The 18,113-nt window shown below is 47.7% G+C and overlaps 1 protein-coding gene across 1 annotated transcript in view; it reads left to right on the top strand.

Moving 5' to 3' along the window:
• LOC119391380 (endochitinase) overlaps positions 1 to 17,257 on the top strand; it is a 56,193-nt gene extending 38,936 nt beyond the window's left edge. The window contains exons 4-5 of the mRNA XM_037659062.2: positions 2,707 to 2,940; positions 16,864 to 17,257. Of these exons, the coding sequence (XP_037514990.2) occupies positions 2,707 to 2,940; positions 16,864 to 17,226 (597 nt within the window). The 3' untranslated portion in view covers positions 17,227 to 17,257. The remainder of the gene's footprint in view (positions 1 to 2,706; positions 2,941 to 16,863) is intronic.
• The last annotated feature ends 856 nt before the right edge of the window (positions 17,258 to 18,113 follow it).

Below are 18,113 nucleotides of genomic sequence, written 5' to 3'. Positions count from 1 at the left end.
TTTTTCTTATGGCTTTTTTCTTTGCCATCTGATGGCGTTCATTTTGCTGACGTGTTTCCGTGACGGAAATACGTCATGAAAGTCTTGGTGGACCCCGGCATAAAACACTTTCATGTTAAAAAAAAGTTACTGCAATTATCTGAATTGTAACACCAGATTGTGATTTTCAGGGAAAATATCTTGCTCAGTAATTGATCCAAGTAATGTCACATAATTCCGTGATCTTTTGCAAGAAAATAGCTGGCATGTTCAAGCTGTCACGGAACTGATAAAATGACCACTTTAAGATGTAATGTTTCAAAAAGCTTTTTTCCAGATTATATCACATAAGCAGAGTTGAACACAAGATCAGTGCAAGCAAGTGAACATTCATGAAACGCCTTTCACTCTGCGGTCTGCAATCAATCGTTTGAATACCCACGAATAACTGAGCGGTGGTGGCTCTTCGAGCAACTCAATTTTGCGAACTTATAGATCGTGCTGGACGAGAAACCAAAGCTAAGACATGCCAAATGTGTACCTTCAACCCATAATAGTGCAGAATAAAGATATCGAGCTCTCACATATGTTATCACCGACTTGCCTTTGAAGTTGGCTGCTTTTCCTCTGTACTGTAGAGATAAGAAAGAAGCATACTTTACAGGCAGAAAAAAATAGTGTTAAGGCGGACGTATATATTTAGTAGTAATAAAACGAGCATAAGGTGCAGACGAATTCCCGATATTAAAAATGTAAGGCTATATTCGAATTACTCCTTGTGCTTAAAAAAACAACCGAGGTTCCTTAGGTGGTCATTTCAATAAAAGCAAAAACTGTCTACGAAGCATCTTGAAACATGTTGTACAAATTTGTGAGAGATAATGCAAGGCAGAACACGTTCATGCAGAGAGGTGGCATGAACTATGGATAGTACCTGGAACGCTGCATCAGCAGCGGCAATCGGCTGCAAAAGTACCAATTACGTGTGCTATTTAATAATTCCTAGATCCACGTACGAGACACCTACATGTTTTATCTCTAATGATATCGCTTTCAATTTTTAATTTCGTTGGATGCTTCGCGAAACGATGGGCACTGAACTGCGGTGTGCGCGTACTTAGAGGAACGTATTTATGTGTACAAGCGTTTGAAGCCCAGCGATTTGTTAATTGGAAAAGAAATCCTTATGTTCCATGTCTTACACCTACGGGATCATTGAACATACGGGCTTATCTAAAATATTAGCTTTGTGAAACCGGATCCTGTAGGATGATAGGTAATCAGGAATGCAGGGCAGGTGGAACGAATGAAAACTTTTATTGTATTTTTTGTGTTCAAGGAATTCATTAGCTGGTTTATTATCTCTTCGAATAAGGCACCTAACTTCAGTACACTTTTCAGTCAGTGTTTATCGTGTGCCGTATTATTACCTACACCATTTGCAAATGTTAGGGAGTGCAGATGCTGTCGAACTTCGATAGGCACTCCTTTTGCTTGTGCACTCCAATGTCCCTGATATTGAAACGAATCGATCGATTGGAACTATCGTTCGAGCTCCCTAACCTATATAATAGAAACCGCTGAGAAACGCAGAAAACATAACAGGCGCAAACGTGCGGATATTTATCTTCACGACGAGCTTGACGACGTACTAGATCGCAAAATATGAGACGTGTTGCGAAAGTCTCGACTTAACACTTTTCCAATTTATTAAGAAAAAGATTATGATTCGTAAGCACAACCTGCTTCAGGCGGGAAAGTATCGTTTGCATGAAGTGCGGACTTGCATCTAATCTGAGCCGCTATTTCGTAGTGATGCGTTATGCTTTATATTCAATGCTAGTGTTATGACCCACTGTTCACGGCTCGCTGATGCCGTGGATAGCATGGGCGTATCGTCGCTCTGATCACTCGCACAGCACGAAAAGGTATTTGCAACAAAAAAGCAGCCATCACTGCGAGATACTAGCCTTGAAAGAGTTCCCCGTGGCCCACGTTATTGTAACGCTCGAGTTTCAGATTGAAAGCTTCACTACGCCATGCTTTACAAGGTCATTCATCGCGTCGCAATGGTCTTGTGCCACCGGAGCGCAAGTGTGCCAGGCGTGACGCCACGCCACGTTATCCGCTGCGGAAAGACGTCGCAGCTGTGCTTGCTCGAAGCCTCGCCACTGCGATACCACGTGTCCAGGCGAAGGTTTAAAAAGCTTCTAAACCAACCAGAGGTCAGAATTTAGTTGTGGCGTTGCTGTTGTGCAACGAGTCTATACCGAACGCTAATGGGGTTTCATGCGATTGACAATTAAAACGCGGCCTACTGCCCATTTCGCTTTATTCTTCGCTCTTCGTCTATGCGCCTCTTCATCTCTGCGAGGGCTCCTCTTTGACGTGCGATGAGAAGGAGCAGGGAGTGCGCGCACCTGCTAGCAAACAAACATATTCGCCGACTCGACAGCATTTGTTGCAGCAAAACCTCAAGAAAAGGTACAGTTGCCAGCTGAAACACGAGTAAAGAGAGGCCTGATTTGCACGCTATATAGAGAAGGTAAGATCGAAGCTACTGCAGCCCCCGCCGTCGTTTGGCAACACAAACGACAGCAAGAAGTCGAATTTAATCAGACACTGTGCGCAGAGTCTTTGTAAAACTAAGCCAAACGTACCTTTCGATCTTTATAGCTAGGTTTACAAGCCTAAGCCAATTTTTTTTTTGTCACGCGACTTTTGTAGCTGGTGGACGTGATGTTCGTGGAGACCCACCGCACCATGGAGCCGGCATCGTTTCCCGTGACGAGCTTCTACAGCCCGCTTCGCGTCAAGACGCAGGCCAAGAGCCGTGGACAGACGGGTCTGTCGCACGTGCTGGGAGACATGTCGCTCGAGCTCACCCAGATGGACAAGGTCGTCTTCGGCGTCACGCTCGCCGGCGCATCCTTCACGCTCAAGAACGTCGCCGCTAACAAGGTACGCCGCGGGTCGCTTCTAAGGAAGGTGGCTAACTGACTGGACGATTGTGGCGTGTTCCTGCGCAGCGTAAGGTAATGTGTGTGACAAACTGCAATGTCAACGTGGTTTCGGAATGCCGAAATCTCTGTGCGCAGAACCGGAAGTAGTCAGTGTTATTCCGAGGTGCCTCAGGCTTCACCCCCCCTTTTTCTATTTACTAACACGTCTCGTATACGAAGCGTTTTTAATCAAACATCAATCAGTCAGTCAATCAATCAATCAATCAATCAATCAATCAATCAATCAATCAATCAATCAATCAATCAATCAATCAATCAATCAATCAATCAATCAATCAATCAATGGGTTGTTTTATTCCTTCAGCTTGGACTAAGAAAATGTTGGCGACGTTCGTTCGTTCGTTCGTTCGTTCGTTCGTTCATTCATTCATTCATTCGCTCATTCAGGCAGGTATGGAATAAAGTAATCATAAGTATAGATTCACAAGACGCTCGCAGTTCAGATTGATGTGCTGGTCGCTACTTCGTCCCGTCCTTGCGCAGTGCTTAGATGATTCTTTCACTGAAAACCGCTTTTATACTTTCCAAGCAAGACAGACTTTCGTGCCAAGACAGAGGCTTCGGCTAACAAAAACCTGTTGAAAAAGAAATGTTGCTGGAACGAGCATTGGAACAAGAACTGTAACGAAAGTTAAGTGTCAAACAATGGGCGGTCCCTTATAAAATTAAATGAGATGCGGCCCTAATCCGGGACTTAGACCGGCCACGGTGGTCTAGTGGTCATGGTGTGCTCGACTGTTGACCCGAAGGTCGCGCGATGGAATCCCGGCCGCTGCAGCCGCGTTTTCGTCGGAGACGATAATTTTTTAGGCCCATGCACTTAGATTCAGGCGCACGTTAAAGAACCACAGGTGGTCGAAATTTCCGGAGCCCTCCACTGCGGCGTCTCTCACAATCATATCGTGGTTCTGGAATGCTAAACCCCAACAATTATTATTAATCCTTGACTTAGGTGTCTGGTAGTTGGCGCTCGTAAGTCGGCGATCGTGTTCTCTGGTGCATTCTTTGGGTTAACTTTCTGTTGTGTTCTATTGCCGAAGCGTATCTCGGAAGCCACGTAGAAAGGAGTGCGTGGTTGAGATCTGCACCGCCAGAGGTCGAAACGATCACAGCTGCTCACAAGAAAACCGTCTGTTCTTTCAATGAAATCATTGAATCAATTTTTAATAATTATCCTGACAGTTATCTTGCTCTTATTTTAAGTGAACGTGTGCTCCGATATCATATTTATCCAGCATAACTCTTAACCTAAACAGACTCATCGATTTCAGTACCAGTTTATATATTTTAAAACACGTTTTCGGAATTCGGAAAACCGGAAGTAAGTGCTGCACTGGAAGTGATTGAAAGAGCAACAACAGGATCCCTCGTTGCTGGTGTCGCTAAAACAAAATAAGTGCGGCGACCCACATCTCCAGCGGGGAGACAAAACTGGAGAAAAGAGGCGAGCGAGTGAAAATAAAGAACGCAGCGATAAACGCGTCCACCTGGTAATATGTTTCAAATTAAAAATCGATGCTACCTTCCACTAAACTTTAATCTCAGTGTTTCACGTGCCCGTGCGTTATCTTCGGCCGGCCATCAAAACCAGCGGCGGTTTATGCCCTCAAGCTATTCGTCGACACTTTCAAAACGACTCACTGTCACGCGAGCTGTTATTCAACGACCAGTCTGTCGCAGAGCACGCGAGGCAAGGGCTGTACAAGCACAGATCTCGTCACGTCCCGATAATGACGTCGAACACTTCTCGCGAGAGACAGTGTGCCGCTTTACCTCTTAAAGCCTAGTTTTGTTCTTGCGATTCTTTTAAAATCATTAAAATGGCACTTAGATATGCTTGCATGTGAGTTTCCCTTTCCCGCCCTTTGCAGTACTCACTATACATGGCTATGCTATACCTGGATTTTTGCGTGCGTGATGCCATACACGGCTATACTATGCTTTACCCTTATCTCCGCCTCCTTTCTTTCATCCTCACCCTCACATCGCTCCTCCTCACTCTCGCTTTCCTTTCCCGTCTCCTGGCTATACTTTGCTATACATAGCTATGCTATACATGGCTACGCTATACATATGCTTTTGCCTGCGTGACGCCAAGCGACGCCGTGAGATGGCAGGAGATTACAGGAGACGACAGGCCGGGCCTCTAACGTGCACCACGGTTAAAAAGAACACGTACGCGCAATGTAACGCGCTGCTGTTTATACGAACGCATGGGTTCTTCCGTTGGCTATGTCATATCACAATGCCGGATTACTGTAGAAGGAATGCAGGACTGAGCGGTCGCCCCTACAAGTAACCATACCACACGAGATATAGTGTAACATAAATGATGGCTAATGTTGGCTACTCTTTGCTAAACCATGACTAGTATTGGCTTTTGTCGGCTAAATCAGTTATAATGTCCGTTAGTGTTGGATAATGCAGGCTACTGTGTTGCATATACACTCACTGCGGTGAGGGGGCCCGCCTCTTTAAAACTGTGCTACGGTGACAGAGGAGCAGTTATACACGCGCGGCATCCGAACCGCATGGCGACGCGTCATCATCATCAGATTATTTAAAGGGACAGTAAAGAAACGATCTTTCTGATATTAGTAAATGTCTCTTTCAAATTTCCGAAATCACCACGCTTGCAACGAGAAGACGCTTGGTAAGCGAGAAAACGCGCGAAATGAAAATGCGCGTGGCGAAGCCACCTTCAAATTCCCGCACCAAACGTCGTGACGACATGAGCTTTGACGGCGTCTGCTAGGTCCTGCGTGGTTCCCAATTAGTAAAAATGAAGTAGGTTGTCCTGTAAAAGTGACGTAGTCTTAGCGTAACAAGTTTTAAAAAATTTGTTGCGCCGATTTCGCCAAAATACAAAAGAAAGGAAACACACAGTTTAAAATCCGTGATGTGATGCGCGAAAATTTTGGTGCGAGACTTAATAATGAAGCTTTGACCTCGGTTTTCTCCTCTGTTAATAAACCTATGTTGGTGAAATTAACGACGCATTCGAGTTCCCAGAATACAATTTAACAATATAAACCAATTCATTGTTTCACTTTAATAGTGTCCCCTTAAGTCTACTGCAGAACGAATGCATCTCCCACTGATCTCCAATTCATCCTATCTTGTGCGAGCTGATTCCATTTAGCCCCCACCAGAACCACGTTACTTCGTCAATCCCTGCAACTCTGTGCCATTCTCGACTGCGTTTCCCGTCACTCAGTGACCACTCTATTGCTCTCACTGTCCATCTGATGTCTGTCCTACGCATTGCGTGGCCGGCCCCGGCCCATTTCTATTTCTTGATGTCGATTAGAATATCCGCTTGAGTTGTCTGCCTGTGTCACTTGGGCAGACGTAACGTACAGTTCGACCACCGCATTGTGAATGCCTTGTAGCGGTTTTTAGGGGCGTAGCTCCTCTTAGTCTAACCTTGTCACGTCTTCGTTGTCCGGCGTATCTCCCGGCAGTAAACGGCAGTATCTGTCCGGTGGTGGTGGGGGTGTGCGGCGTGACCGCCTTTACTGCGCATGCGCATACCCTCTCCACACACCTCCTCTCCACTCCCCCTCACCATTCCCCATGTCCTCTACCCCTCTCCCTTTCCCTCTCCCCTTCCCCTCTCCCATAACCAGCCTTAGAAACGGAGGGGGCGCGCGCAAATGAAGACTCCCTAAAGACAATGCGCTGCGGGAGTACGTGACATGTATCGCCCTCTCCTCTCCTGGTGGTGGTGTGCGGCGTGACCACCCTTACTGCGCATGCGCATACCCTCTCCACACACCTCCTCTCCACTCACCCTCCCCCTTCCCCTCTACACTTTCCCTTTCCCCTCTCCACTTTCCCTTCCCATACCCCTCCCCCTTTCCACTCTTCCTCTGAAACGCGGGCTAGACATGCCGAAATTCTCTCCTGCGCAACGCCGCGATGAGCTCGAGCGCGTGCCCTCCCCTTCTCTCTCCTCTCCTACGCTGCCCCCCTCTCGCCTGCCTGTCGACCGCGTTCCCCGCTCGCCCTGTGAGAATTAACGGCCAGGCTAGATGGAAGATACGACGCGCGTAGCGTCCCTCTTCGCGTTCCACGACGCGAGGTCTGTAGTATGCCCAACGAATGCCAACGGAACGCGATCGTGCAAGTGCTCCGGCTTCGCATCGCCTCATGGTCCCCTTTAGCGGGAGATGGTGTAATTTTTCTGCTGCCACGTTATACCTACAAACTTAAACTCATCTACCCAAGAAAAATAGAGGAGGCGCTGACCCACCTTATTTTCTGTCTCCCCCTCACGCGTTTGCCATCTCTTGGAATCATGGAGGAAGGATTACTAAAGAGAGCATGGAGGAAGGCAAAACTAAGGAGAGGCCCTATCGTATCCCAATGCATTGCGAAAAGTGTGGCGGAAGTGACGTCACATTTATGGGGCAAACAAACCGGTACGGGGCAAACAAAACAGCAGACGCCCCGCGGCGTGCTCTCCGCGGTGGTTCGCTTCTGCTCGGATCTGTAGTCCCGGCGTAAACATAGCGCATATTGTGCGGTTCGCACCCAGTAAAATGTTGCAAGCAGACGTTTACCTGGCTGTTCGTGCGTGGCAGGCCCGAGCGCTGCGTGCTGAAATTCTTCGTGGAGCGTTTTTGTGCAACAGTACAGAAAGTACCGGTACGTGCCGTAATCAAAAACATTCAGCCCCTGCCTCATCGTATTTGAATTCACCTAGCAGTGACTGACGCGTTCTGCTGGGCGTTAGGCATTTCTTTTCCCTTCTTGCAGCCCGATTTCCAGATCTATGGCCCGATTAGCGGTTCTTTGCTCGTGTATATGGAGTGAGCGCAGTAGCTATTTGGCGCAACGCCAACTTATAGTTGACGTAACTTCACGTCGAAAAGAAGACACCGCTGTATTGTATACGCGATTGTGCACGTAAAGTTTGTAATTCCAGTGCGCACACAACACAAGCACGCAGCGAGCGCACACCGCACAATACATACATCACGTAGTCCGATAACAACAACAAAAGTTAATTGCCCTTTCGTTGAACGACACAGCCTCTAAAACGTACGATGCCTTCAGCGCATGTAATGTACGGCGCGTCAGACGCCAAAAACAAAAGTTCACATGAGTTCTGAGTTGACAGAATTAGTAACAAGCAACAGAGCGCACATCCGAGAGCTTCGCATGCAAATACCATATCTTAGTGATCAGCAATGAAGCGAACGTATACGTACACATGAAAAGTGACACCCGGTACTGTCCGCAGTGCATGCGATTTGCTCCGGGTATACGCAACAGCTGGGCGTTGCGTGGCTTTCCTAAAGAACAGGCAGAAAGAGCAGCATGCGTGAATCGACTACACGGCTTGCACGGCGAAAAACAAACAAACAAACAAACAAACAAACAAACAAAAAGGCTGCAAAGTTTTGCGATGCGCGCATGCGCTTGGAAACGTCGCGACGGAAATCGCAAAATGTTTCGCTGCTCCTTCGCTAGGAGGCGATGCGGGTGTTTGCGATGCGGAGGCTTTACGAATGTGACGTCAGGGCCTCTCCTTAGTTTTTCCTTCCTCCATGAAGGAGAGGTGCAGTCAATTACCCTTAATGACCACCGGTTATCCGGCCGACGTGCTACGTGCCCGGCCCATATCCATTTCTTCTTCTTAATTTCAATTATGACATCCTTAACCCCCGTTTGTTCCCTGACCCACTCTGCTCTCTTCCTGTCTCTTAAGGTTACACCTATCATTTTCCTTTCCATCGCTCGCTGCGTCGTCCTCAATTTAAGTTGAACCCTCTTTGTAAGTCTCCAGGTTTCTGCTCCGGTTGGTACGTATTCATGGCTAAAAACAGCGCGAGGTAGGCGAGGACAAGATGCACACAAGACTAGCGCTTTTGCTTTCCCATTAAACACAGGTTCGTTTCGTTGGTTTTCGGTCGGCGACTTTAACTTCCTGGTGAACTTCAGCAAAGATTCCGACATCGATGCATAGCCAAGCGCAATATGTTAGGTAGCGACGACGAATTTTAATTCCTAATGTGCGTAGCACTTGCACTAGCAAAGGAAAAGTATTTACGATTAGAAAAGAAACCTCCTAGCACGACTCTTGTGCCCAGATGAATGGCAAGCGCGCCGCAGCTCGATGGGCGAGCTGCGGCGCGCTTATTGTGTTGTAACCGACTATCGTAGAATGCATAGTGGTCTAAATCGTCAAACCTTTTTTTTTTCTTCTAAACAGAATGTCTGTACAGATGTTCAGGCACAGCTGGCTTAGCAACGATCCCATATATTCTCCCAGTATAGTACATGGTGATTCTTTTAGAACTGGTCTATTTCGATGGGCTGTTTGTTAGGAAATTATCCGCTTTAAAACGGTTTGCGGCAAAACATTCACAAAGGAATAATATTTCATGGCTCGTCCCGTTTTTGATGTGCAACGCCGAAAAAAGAAGAATAAATAAGAAATAACACGACCAATGGGTTATTTGTTATTTATTCAAAAATCTCGCACGATTTCTGAATAACTCAACTTTTGTTAGAAGCAAAGCATGACATGGGCTATCGCTTTCTATAAATCTGATGGCAGGGACAAATCTTGAAACGCGAGTCACCGGTCAACTACAGTAGGTTATCGATGCCATAGCTGAAAGGAGTAAGGATGGAAGACTGCAGCTGGGGCTTTTTTAAGGCGAAAGCCTTAGATGCCTCATCGAACGCGGAAACTGACCGGCGTCCCGCGGCATCGGTGCCAACACGAGTGATACAAAAACTCTTCATAACGTGCTTAACGCCACCATATGACGTTCATCATGACGTCACAGATCACTTAAATTGGTGACGTCATCATGACGTCACATGACCTCTTCACACGAGAGCGTCGGTTGGTCAAAGGTGGGCCGATCACGGAGGCAGTGCAAAACCAGGTGAACTGCAGAAAGCTTGCAACGCCTCCGATCCTTGAGGCAGTGCAAAATTACGTTAGGTGCGGAAAGATTTCGGTGGGTGGCGGGGCAGGATGAATACATCGACTTAGAAGAAAAAGAAGATGGCTGTCGCCTTCGAGTCGTCTTAGGTGAATGCATAAGGAACCCTGTGAGCTTTTGTTTTATCTTGATCTCAAGTTTCATGATAATGACAGCTCTACTGCGTCGATCTCGATTCGACACTATTGGCAGTTTTGTCGTACAGCCCGAGTTTCAGCCGCGGATTAGGTTAGGTTAGGTTAGGCGTAACGTGTAGCAAGTATACGTATGCCAGTATCTCACGATCTGGTTTCTGTAAACTGCATCGCTCTGTATTTTTCTGCAGCAGCGAGGACGCCCGCCGTTGTAACTCAGCAGCTAAGCTGGAGGTGGAGGGTTCAAATCTCGGCCACGGCGCCTGCGTTTTGATAGGTGCGAAATACAAAAGAAAAAAGACAAAAAGCAGAAAAAACAAATCTGTACTTTGATTTAGGAGCGCGATACAGAACCACTGGTGCTAAAAATTAATCTGAAGTCTTCCGCCCTGATGCGGGACCTCATCGTAGACCCGAGAATTTACTAAAATTTCAGCCGTAAGGAAAGTGCAATTATGCGACGATAATGCGAGCTGGGAAGCCAATTCTGAAACCCGCTCCCAACACGGTTCCCAAACACAAATTTTATTTCCTGCTTGGAGTACCTTTAAGTTGGAGCCACCATTCTAAATCTGGCTGTTAACCCGAGGCACTAAAATATGGCTGCTTTCATAATTACTGGTTTTACTTACGACGGCAAAATGAGTAAAAAAAATTAAAAGCAATTAAGTAAAACAGTTCAGGAATTTTACTATAACCTGAAGCTCTGCACTGCGGTGTCTTAAAATATTTCTGCGTTGGTTCAGGTCACTGTAACCAGTTAATGAATAACTTCTTTCGACGGTCCTAGAAGCCTTGAGGCTTGATCTAGACGTGTAGATGATTGTTAAATCGGCACGAGACGTAGACATTTGAGCATACTGCGCTGATCAGACAGCGGTCGTCAGGCAGGTGGGTGAGCACGGGACCACTAAGCAATAGCAGCCACGCGTCATGCCACGTGCAGTTGGACAAAATAAAGAAATACGACGCACAGACGCTGAACACGATAGGGTAAAACCTACGCCCAATCATCATCCGGGCCTTGATTTCGCAACAGAAGCTCGTTTCGCAGCAGGCTATAGTTTTTCGTGCCTGCCTTTGGCTTTTCCACCAAAGTCCGTACGCAGAATAATCAGGGACAAGGATTTGTGAACATGCTGGATGTACTGCTTATTATTTAGGCCTCAGATTCCTCATAAAACGCGAAAATTGACCGTCGGCATCAACACGAACGATGCATAAAGATCATCCTTACGCGATGACGTCACCATTACATCATAGATCGCAAAAATTTGGGACGTCATCATGAGATCAGTATGACGTAATATAACATGCCGTTCATGTGACGTCACATAACGTGACGTCACGTGATGGTGGTCAGAGGTGGGCCGATCACGGAGGCTTTGCAAGCCATGTTAGGTGCAGAAAGGCTTCGAAGGTTGGGGAGAACCAATGCACCACCAAGTGAGAACAAAACTTATGGCTGATCTCTCCATCATAGGAATCGGTGTATAACACGAAAGTGAAACGCGTCGTCACAGAAGTAGTTGATTGTTTATAGTGCATTGGTATATGAGAGCTTGTACAATGTCTACTGTTTTTTGGCAGATATAGCACCACTTGATGTGGACACACCCAGGTTGACGCCCGTTGGGACATCTCCATAACGACAACTAACGCCCATGATCATGATTTAACCATTGCGGTAGATGAAGTTGTCAAGATATACCTCGACCAAAGGATAAAAACCAGCGGAAAACACAGGACACAGCGAAAAGGAGTCGACGGGACAAGCTGGCTGTAAGTGCCAGCTTGCGCCGTCGAGTTCTTTTCGCTGTGTCCTGTGTTTTCCGCTGGTTATTATCTTTGTGACTACAGTAAAACCTCGGTGATACGAATCTCGCGGGGCTACCAAAAAATATTCGTATCATCCGAAATACGTATCACCCGAAAACAGAAAATTAGTATGCGACACAAGAAAGTTGGCATACGTTTTGATTCAGTGTTTCTCAGGGCCGCAGCGACGTCATGAACAGCTCTGAATGTTTGCCAGTAACGTTTTTAGACGTCAGCGATCATACTTGTACCCGTCAATACACGGCGCATGCGCGCGTGTGTAATTAATGAACCAGATGTGTTGTGCCCCGTGACCGCTAGTAGCCCCTTCCTATTATTACTACGCTTTTCTGCATGACGCCACAGTACTGCGGCGAAAGTGACTTACGAAGCGCTTTGCACACGATAGATAGAGGCGAAGTTCCTTCTCAAAGACCGTTCGCCTCGTCTCTTGGGGTATTTGTCCGCCTTTAATAGGACTTTATGATAGTCCCGCAGCCCAAGTTTCAGTCTTGTTTCATAGAACGTCTGATTGCGGGGACATGGCTTGCATCGAGGTGGCAGGAAGCTGTTAACACAGTACAAAGACGCTGCTGCCTCGAGCACAGGAGCACGCGTCAACGCGTCGGAAAAAAAAAAAAAGCGCGACGTCAACGTCATCTGTAATCTAAACGCGAAGGCGCCTAAAAGCCTCTAAGATTCGCGCGCACTATCTCGGAGGCAACGACGCACCGTTGAAGGTCGCGCAGCGCGCATGCCCGCGCCCGCGCGACTGCCGCGTCTTCCGCGACAGCGCGGGCAGCACCTGTTCGTACCTGTACGCTAGCGTACGTTCGTATCAAACGTCGCGGGGTGCAAATCGGTTCGCAACAACCGTACTCCAATGCACTGCACGCTATTGAGCCTTGACCGGGACCACATAAAAATTCGTATCACCCCGAAATTCGTACGAGCCGTGATCGTATCACCGAGGTTTTACTGTATGTACCAACTATCCCAGTCCAACGTCTTGATATACCTGGACACCACGTATGGTAAATCCTGCACAAAGATGACATCAACAATCACATAGTAAACACTGATAACTCGATACGCACTCCTTCAAAGCGCCGTGAAACGAGAAGACAAACGCGACGAGCGTCGTGTCTTCTCTCCAGCCTGGCCTTTAATTCTCACAGGGCGAGCGGGGAACGCGGTGCGACAGCCAGGCAAGCATCGGAGAGCTATTTCTCGATATGGATGGATGCTGTGAGCGAGGCTTCCTCGCATTCCTCGCTTGGGCTAAAGCCGCCGCCTCGCGGTATGATAAAGCGTTCACGAAATGACGCTTTTATTCAAAACGCGCCTATTGGGACGGTCGTAGCCATAGAGTTTCCTATAAATACACTAGAGGGAACTCTAGCGCTGGTGTCTATGGGAGCTGCAACGCATGGCGCTTCGGCCAGCATGGGAATGATGGGTAGTACATGGATCTGTCTAAACTTCGCTCTTTCGGCTCCGTTTGGCTCCGCGTCACCTCCATCCGCTTTGTGGCAAAACGAAGCTCAGCAAAAATGAGCAGTTCCACACTTCACTACTTTAACCTTTTTAGGCTCGCAAATTCAAATCTGGTCACGAAGTTCACAGCGATTCATTCTTTTATCCGAAATAAAACCAAAACACAGCAATAAACAAAGCCACAAGTGCGTTTGAAGCCCGCAAGCACGAAGACTAGGCAAATCCGTGTACTAACCATCATTCCCATTGTGGCTGAACGATCGCAGCGCCAGAGTTCCCTCTAGTTAATTTTAGGAAACTCTATGGTCGTAGCAACGGCGCGTTGCCGGAGGTAATTGCAGATTCAAAGAAGTTTTTTTTTCGAGCCTGGTGGCACACATGTCACCGCCCCGTTATAAATGGGACGCTCATAGCATCCATCCACCCATCCATCCAAGAGCACTGTGAGAGGATTGTGTGAAAGATAAAAGGCGCGTTCATGTGGCCACCGTAATGCGTTGGGCGGTAGCTCAGTGTGCTAAACGCCCGCCAGCCATCGTTGCGGGCCGAAAGGTCGTGGGTTCGACTCCTGTGAACGGAACTTTTTCTTATAGTTTTTTTTTCTTTGCCATCAGATGGCGTTAATTGTGCTGACGTATTTCCGGGACGGAAATATGTCATGAAAGTCTTGGTGGACCTTGGCATAAAACACTTTCGTGTTAAAATATGGCTTTCGCCTTCGAGTCGTCTTTGAGCGAACGCATATGGGATCTTGAGAGTTTTATTACCTTTGAGACCTAGTTTCGAAACGTAGCCAGCGCCGGCGTACAGCACGGATTGAAAATCGCGAGCTCCAGCCATTTTTATATAGGGAAACATAAACGACAGCGGCAGAACATAGCTTGACATTTCATCTATATTCATCTTTCGCAGCGTTCGTCGGATATGTTGTGCGTGCTGGTCTTCTCAGTTGTGTAAATGCCGACTGATATTTACTGAAGTTGCGTATTGCAAGGAAGAGGAAGATGCGCCTACCAAAATAGGTAGGCGTTGCGCAAAAGGACGCTTGAAACGAAGTCTTATTTTTGTTCTACTCTCGGGACACTGGCATTCTCGTGAGCTTGTCTTGCGTCCCGGTTATCCGTCTCCCAAGTGAAGTCAAGTTCATCCCGGTGACGTCCAACATCGCTTACTACACTTTTGCGTATGATTATGCGAGTGCTTGCGCTTTCACGGCTATGGAGCAAAATAAAGAAAATAGAAACCCTCACGGCACACTCCCTGAAGCGGGAACTGCAGTCATCTTGGAGGACCGTCTTACGTATCTCTGCTTCTGCGATCAACTCGCCCGTAGCACAACGGTGCAACTTTCGAGCTTGCACCGCGATGAGGCTCCCATAGTGAAGCTCTGCCGACACACTTCAGAACGGAAGGTGGCAAATGCCTGTATTATTGTTAATGAGCCAGACGCATAGCTGCGTGTTTCTGTGGCCCGTTGAAGACGACGGCAGAGATCCGCGCCATGATAACGTGACGTGTGTCGCATGCATGTCTTGTTGGTGAAGCTCACACTCGCAGTTCACAGGCCACGCTATACAAATGCAGCTCGTGTCGATCGTGAACGGCATGTGTTGCGAGAAGTGCACGGGGCAAAAGTTCTTTTGCTTACTTTCCGGTAGCCCTGAGCAACGAGAACTTCCCTAGACCCGTTACTAACGGAAAGTGTGGATAGGGCCAGCAGCCGCATAAGGCCTTCGCGAAACGATGACGTCACTTCCGCCACACACACTCCAACGCAGGAGTGGGGAGATTAGCAGCCCCCCCCCCCCTACCTTGCCGTCCTACATAATTTAAGCCAACGAATTGATATGCTGCATTCTCCTTGAGACTCTTCAAGAAAGCGGCAGAGGCAAAGGTGGATAGCACACCGGACGGGAGTCGTAAGTCGAGCAAATATTTATTGAGTAATATACATATATTAAACCTTCAGCGTAAGGTGCGAAATACAGATGGGGTGAGCGCAGATATAAAAAAAAACTATTAAGGCTCGAAGGGGCCTGTATACTGCACCCCAGCTATTTTGTGGTCTCCTTGGTGCGAGGAAAAAAAGTTAAGTATTGGAAAAGAAATGGCATGCTTCTAACGAAAAAAGAAAAATAATTTGATGAGATATCAAGAAATAGCTGCATTAAGTACGACCTTATGTACATCACAAAGAAAGCACTGTAAATTGACGATAATTCGGTCGTATTCTTAGCACGCGACATCGAGCGCAAAGTTTTCACAAAAACAAACAAAAACAAGAAAAAGGCCTCAAGGAAGTGCTTCAAACATAATCTCCTAGCTATATTCTGCAACGTCATCCTCGTGCAGTGCAGCTAAGCTACATGTCGCCTACATTATTGCCGTACATGACCTAAGCATTATTTAAAATTACGTCACTTAAACACCATTTCACACTAGCCAAATTGGCCATCATAGGCCGACATTAGCCGGTAGTTAGCCATAATTGAGCTAATATTAACCGACATAGCAACCGTTAGTCAACGCATAGCAGATGCTACATAACCTTGATTTAGGCAATACTAGCCGACATTGGCCTGTGATAACTAGCGCTGATTCTGTGCACGTGAATGCGGCAGACCAGTACGCAATTAAATACGGTTCATTCAAGAATAAGCCAGTAAATACGGTAGGCCTGCACACCCTCAATCGTTCACGTCTCTGGACCTTCACCAGCATCGGTCAATTTATTGTTAACGTGTCACATCACAGATGTGCATGCAGACAGACGGAGCCACGTGCCTAAGAATGGTTAGACATAAAAATTTATGCCCTCCACCGGCCTCCTGCGATCGCCCTACATGCAGGCGCGCCGACCAAATACAACTTGGAGGGACGGCGCAGTAGCGAACGACGGGTGAGCCCATTTCTCTCTTGCAGTGCACAGCCTGTTTTCGTTACTGATTGGTTGGCACGAGGCACTGCAAGAGCGAGAGCGAGAGGGAAGGGGAGAGAGAAAGAGAGAGAGATTATTGAAATCTGAACAATGAGATGTTCACCTGATGGTGTCTGTCTCCAGAGTCCTTGGCTGCGCGTCTCCACGCGTCTCACGCTTGCGCGCCAATATCTCCGAGCGCGTTAGACACGCATAACACAATGAACGTACACACGCCGCTATCCCTGCGTAATACACTGGTAAACGTCGACAAGGCAGTACGGATTAGTTCAGCGTAATCAAGGAGACCTACGACGACTAATTCGACAGGAACTATTATCCGGACGCTAATATGTGGAACACACTGCTTTATATACAACACACTGAAACCAACCATAACACTGTCCTGCATATTTTAGAGCTGGTCTAGGGCGCACGCTATTGTACTTTTTTTTCGTAATATGTTCCTCTTACTAGCTAGAACTTATGTGGAAAGTTTCCCTTGGTCAGGTTTTTCCCTCTATACACAGGCTGGCGACCCGTCGGCGGGTCCGGGCAAACCCGGCCTGTTCACCCGGCAGCCGGGCACGCTGAGCCACTACGAGCTGGAACAGATGATGGCGCACGACCTGAGCTGGTCGCGCCAGTTCGACCGGGTCGCCCAGTGCTCGTACGTCGTCAACGGCGACCAGTGGGTGGGCTACGAGGACGACGTGTCGCTGCAGAGCAAGGCCCACCTGCTCCTCTTCACCGGGGGCATCGCCGTGTGGGATATCTGCATGGATGACTTCCGGGGCACCTTCGGCCGACCGCTGCTGGCTCGAGCACGGGACATCTTGCTCAGGAACCACACCTTCGGGCACAGCCTGCGCACCAAGGGCCGGTCAGGGTGACCCGAGGTCTGCGCTGACACCCCGCCGCCGCCAGCCACGTGCGATACGAGCCGAAAGTGTTCCGCTCGGAAGAGACGGGTACTGTGTGTCCCCGTGTATTGCGGACTTCGTTGGTGGCTCGTACGGTGCCTGTGGCTTGGTGCTGTGCGATGCGCTGATTGCACGTTTCGTATTTTAAAGATACGCGTGCGCAGTGAGGTAATCTAGCTGCGCGGGACAGTATGCCTGCCGACAAGTGTTGTATAGTAAGTGTATAGAAACGTAAACGTATTTCGTTTTCGTATATTTCTGCAGCGCTGTCTTCTTCTGTGTGTGCGTGTGTTTGTGTGCGTAGGTGCCCGTGAAAGTCGTGCATGCGTACGAAACCAGCGGCGGATATGACAGGGTTGTGTAGCCACGACAATGGCGACTTTATAGCGTTAAGCGCGAGAACTTGTTCATGAGAGGGATTAAAGGCACGCGATTAGCTAGCCCTCGTTGAAATGCAGCCAAAAATTGCTTTTGACGCGTTAAGCACGAGCGAAACCGGGAATCAACTCCGGCATTTTTCGGTGGAAAAACTCTTAAGCATAGTTTGCTGCCCTGAAGCTGAAATGGAGCAAGAACAGGCTATTGTTATCCTGGTTGAAGAGGTCGAGTAGGTATTAGTAGTGCCCGAAAGATTCGTATAACAACTTAACAAGACCATAAGTAACTCTGTTAAAGCATAAGAACGATGCATGCGAGCTGTGGTCCTTGCGGCTCTCTTTTCCGTCGGCCCCATATGTCTCATGGAAAAATAAGTTTGATTGATTGATTGATTGATTGATTGATTGATTGATTGATTGATTGATTGATTGATTGATTGATTGATTGATTGCGGAAAGGAGACACACTGGATGCTACAT

Source organism: Rhipicephalus sanguineus, chromosome 4 (genome assembly GCF_013339695.2).
Source record: "Rhipicephalus sanguineus isolate Rsan-2018 chromosome 4, BIME_Rsan_1.4, whole genome shotgun sequence".
In the NCBI taxonomy this organism is placed as follows: domain Eukaryota; kingdom Metazoa; phylum Arthropoda; class Arachnida; order Ixodida; family Ixodidae; genus Rhipicephalus; species Rhipicephalus sanguineus.
The sequence above is the reverse complement of the archived record's forward strand: the minus strand, read 5'-3'. Positions and strand labels throughout refer to the sequence as shown.